General features: G+C 31.9%; 1 protein-coding gene across 1 annotated transcript in view; it reads left to right on the forward strand.

Moving 5' to 3' along the window:
• The window catches only part of LOC136820509 (uncharacterized), a 7,855-nt gene extending 4,261 nt beyond the window's left edge, over positions 1–3,594 (forward strand). Inside the window, exons 7-12 of the mRNA XM_067076697.1 lie at positions 363–437; positions 736–774; positions 1,003–1,180; positions 1,789–1,833; positions 2,460–2,622; positions 3,415–3,594. Coding sequence (XP_066932798.1) covers positions 363–437; positions 736–774; positions 1,003–1,180; positions 1,789–1,833; positions 2,460–2,622; positions 3,415–3,545 — 631 coding nt within the window. The 3' untranslated portion in view covers positions 3,546–3,594. The remainder of the gene's footprint in view (positions 1–362; positions 438–735; positions 775–1,002; positions 1,181–1,788; positions 1,834–2,459; positions 2,623–3,414) is intronic.
• The last annotated feature ends 1,146 nt before the right edge of the window (positions 3,595–4,740 follow it).

Here is a 4,740-nt window from a genome sequence, read left to right on the forward strand (position 1 = left end):
TAAGTACAGGTATATCTCTTATAGATCAATGACAAGTACTAAATAAGCAAAACGTTCGAATTTACTCGTGTAACACTCGAAATCTCCCACAATACTTTCAAATGTAATTAACGGCCTTTCAACATATCTTACTTGAACAAAAAATAACAAATTTTTGCAGTATGAATTTGGTGATATTGGGTGAAAATAAATAAACGTACAGGAGGGAATAAACGTACAGGCAGGAAAATTCTTCAGAATAAATAAACGTACAGTTCCTAATAAGGTGCGTACAGGCGGGAAATTTGACACGAAAAAAATAAACGTACATGTACGTTTATTAGGCACCCGAGAGTACTCAGCATATTGCTTGTTTTAAATAGATCAAATGAACAAACTCCAGGACCCGGTCATCGTGGATCTAACGCTGTATCTGGATTGAATATGTCTCCTACTTTGTAAGTAGTAGTTGTCATTTTATATTATACCTATTGTATACGCCTACTAACTAAATATTTATAGCGTATAAGGATTTTTATAAATATATTTCCAAATTTCAGAAGTAAGGGAAACATTCCGTTTATTACGTTTAAATCTGAGGGCAACGGAAATCTCCTGGGCTAAAAATGTTTCGATTTATTGGTTTTACTATTCATCTTAGTACTATTTATTCACTGATGAAAGAAAATATCTGAAAACTCCCTTAGTTTTCCAACATTCTTACTTAGTATTTGCATTATCTTCTTTTTTACTTAGCTCGCCTCAAGATGATTTGTTAGATGGAGTTTTGAATGAGTAAGTGTATATTCTTAGTTTTATATTATTCCTCTCAAGGTTCCTCTCCATTAAATTTACTAATTTTCACACCTTCAATAAATTTTATACAAAATGAAAGTTTATCTATAATGCACCTAAATCTTTGTAAAAACCTTCCCTATAAGTGACAGAACTTTCTCAAAGTCGAAAAACTTAATATTTTTTTAAACGTTTCATGAGGATTATAAAAATTTCTCTTTTTTTTAGAATACCAGACAACGATCATTCTTTCAACGGTCATCATCTGAACAACAACAACAACAACAACAATCCTTTTTTCCAGTCAAATGTAACTGAATATCGTATAACTAAACTGGAGAAGCAGGTTGAGACGCTGACCCAATTGGTGGCTTTAATGAGTCGAAACCAAGCTGCTGAACAAAACGTAGGTTTAATTAAATCACAGTTTGTTCAACTTTGTTTTTGTTTACCCTTTGGAAGCTACTTGTGGGGGAGGGTCTAATAGCAGGGGGTGGTCAACATTTAATAAGAATTTTATAAACGGGAGTGGTGTTAATAAATGGAGATGGGTGGTTTTATATAAAATCGATTAATAGGGAGGGGGGTTTCGGCAATAAGAGTGGAAGGGTGATTTTCGTTTTCTTTTAACACTTAAAACGGGGAGGGTGTTATTAGAGTGGGGTGGTCGGTATTTTAAATATAATTGCTAAACTGGAGGGGTGTTAAGAAATGGAAATGGGTGTTTTTTTGTAGGGGTCCCCTACAATTAGCTCCCGAAGGTTATATAGTTTGAAGCTTTCCACTTTAAGATTATTAAGGCTAAGGTCAATACTTGAAATCGATGTATACGGGGATCAGTTTTAACACTTTGATAATTGACGAAACTATTAGATCATATTGGTTATATTATATAAAATTCAATATAATATAATATATCAATAGGGACACTTTAAAAAGATTTCTAAGAAATTTTGCATTAATATGGTGTGTCAGTTATATAATTCACTAAGTCACGTTTAATTATATTTTCAGGATAATCAGTTGACCGAGTTCATGCGGCAAAACAATATCAACGATGTAAGTCATTTTACTACGTGTGTACTTCAAGGTTTAATTACACCATTCTTTGGTTACAAAACAATCATCTAAAGTGAATAAACTTCTGGCTGGCTAAAATCTGAAAACGTAAACCTGCGTAAACAAAAAAGTCTGAATGATGTACTCTTATTCTGCTGATTTTTTTATGCTTTTGATTTTTTGATAACAATATCTTTTTAAGATAGAAATTCTATGGAGAATGGACATTATTTTAGTAAAATACCACGTATTCTTTAGTTTACCAGAGCTTAAAAAACCTTTCCAACTTTTGAAATACTTTATTTTCGCGAGCATAAACTGGCATAAACTTTCGCGAATTGCCCTCAAGAATGTTCCAGGTATTCATGAAAAAGGCTAAAATTAAGTTTCTGCCCATGAAATTTCATACGCTCAAAGTAGTGGAATGGTGTATTTTTGTTGTACGTCGTTCAGTTTTTCCGAATTTATAGGTTCTAAAACTTTTATTGCTTTCATGTTGCTAAACATAATTCCAGACAAAAACCACTTCAAAACTTGACTGAATTCAGGACGCACTGTAAAGTACTTGGGGTATTGTTTTAAGTAGTATAGAGCGGATAAACAGTAGCAATACGTTTTTCTTTCAGGCTGAATTGGATGCCATGACGAAAAACTCGTCAACATATAAGGAGGCAATCCGTCGTTTGATGGCAAAAATCCTTCAAGATGAAGAATGGTTGAACTGCTCTGTTCTAGGGCAAGGCACAAAACGGCCAGGGTTGCCCTCGAAGAAACTCGAAATCATTTACAGTAAGTCAAGTTTTTATCTGATTTCATGTCTTATGAGAATAATGTTGTCATTCTAGTATTTTCATTTGCTATTTTGGTTTACTTACAGCAACAGGGTTATAAGCAACCCCAATTTTCGGCCCAAGGGCTGGAGTTACCAAGGGTTTTCAGAAATTTAGCCTAAAAGTTTCCTCGGTTTTTTAGCCCAAAAACCTGCTATTAAGTACAAAATATGTATTTAAATTGCTTTAAAAGAAGGCGTGTTTTGACTTTAATCTAATTTTAATTTCGTTACACAAAACTTTCTTTTGTTAGGGGCGTTTATCCGAAGGAGTTATTTAAAAAAAGGGGGTGTTTACTATATAGTTTATTTCAAGAGATGGGCGTTAAAAAGAAGATTATGTTTTTTCGAAGTCATACAGTATCTCCGGGGTGGGGTACTTAGGCAAATGGAGGGTACGGTATGTGCCGCCCTTAAGGGTACCTCTTTTGGATTTCCAAAGTCTCGCTAAGGGTCGGAAAAATCAGAAAATCAAATTTCAGTCAAACTAAGGGTCGGAAAAATAAGAAAATTTAATCTTTCTACCCCCCTGAAAGATCAAAATTTGGTTGAAATTGGTCAAATTTGTCCCGCTAAGGGTCGTAAAATTCCCAAAATTTTCTTTTGTTTTCTCCTTTTTAGTTCCGGTAAGGGTCCAAAGTTCGAAAGTAGGGCGGTATCCCCCCTCGTCAGCTCGCAACCCTAATACCCCCCGGGCATTATTTCCATCTGATATATATAATAAATTATTTCTCAATTTATGTACTTTTTAGAATACATTGGTCGCCATTTCGGGAAAACAACAAAGCGAATGATCCACGACTCGATAAGGGATCACTTAAAGAACACAAAAAGAAAGTTGGAAAATGGTGATGGTGATGGGGATGAAAATGAAAATCAATAAGGTTTTAGAAGTTTTATAATTTTTTAACATACAGTATGTGGACCCCAAAACGTCGATCAAATTTAAAATTTCTCTCAAATCTAGAGAAAAGAGGTTCTACAAAATTTTTTGCTGCATTAAAAACTTTAACATCAATAACATCAATAATCTGTGTATGACAAAGTGTTCTATACCAAGGTAGAGCTGAAATTAATTTAAAATGTATATTTCTTCAAAAAATCAAAACAACATTACAGATTGTTTCACGCCTTATAGACTTTAACATCTCTATTTTATTTCCGGAATGTTCTTTTTCAAAATTTTCTCCGTTTTGGGGGCTATATATGAAGATGCTATATATCCTATATTTTTAAGTGTATAATTAAATAAAGTTCTACAAATTATTTATTTGAAATTAAATAAGATATAATTAAATAAAATATAAGATTAAATTTAAAAAAATATACAAATTATTTATTTAAAATTAACTTCAATATGAATATTTAATATATTATATATAGTAGATGTAGAGCCTTGGTCAAGAAAGAATCCTAAAAATTGCATTTCACGGCAATTAAGTTTGGATAACCTTTTCTCAAAATGAATCAAATTTTTTTTTCGATTTACTATTTTAATTATAAAATCCGAACCACTGGACCCAAGTACTGTAAAATAACAAAATAACTTTTTCATTATCGATGACTCTAGACTCTTCGAAGCTTTTTTTATTCTTATTTTTTTGAGATTGATTCTCACAGTTTTCAAGTCTGATTCGCACAAAAATAAGGCATAAAATATTCATTTTCAATTTTAAAATTAGATAAAAAACGGAACGGAATCAAAAACCGCCACTCTTTACGATTGTATAAATAAACATTTTATTGTAATTGACAAATAACTTTTCATTAAACTTTTATTAGTTTTTTGTTCCATATTTTTCCTGGCACTTTATATTTCTATGAATATTTAATTTAACATCTTTATAATTTATTCATAATTTGATTCAAATTAATTGTAAAAATAATTGAATGTATTTCATCACAAACAGCTGTTGCTTGTTCTTTCCATTACTTTTTTTTCAAGAAAATCTTCATAATAATGTCATACTCGTGTACCACGTGTGTGCTAGAAATAAAAAAGCAGAACTTTTTGAACAAATACCCGGCGTACCTGAAATACCGGAAATATATCGGAAACCGGAAACAAAGGAAACTTG

The sequence above is a fragment of the Clytia hemisphaerica genome, unplaced genomic scaffold (genome assembly GCF_902728285.1).
Source record: "Clytia hemisphaerica strain Z4C2 unplaced genomic scaffold, Clytia hemisphaerica genome assembly, whole genome shotgun sequence".
Lineage (NCBI taxonomy): Eukaryota > Metazoa > Cnidaria > Hydrozoa > Leptothecata > Clytiidae > Clytia > Clytia hemisphaerica.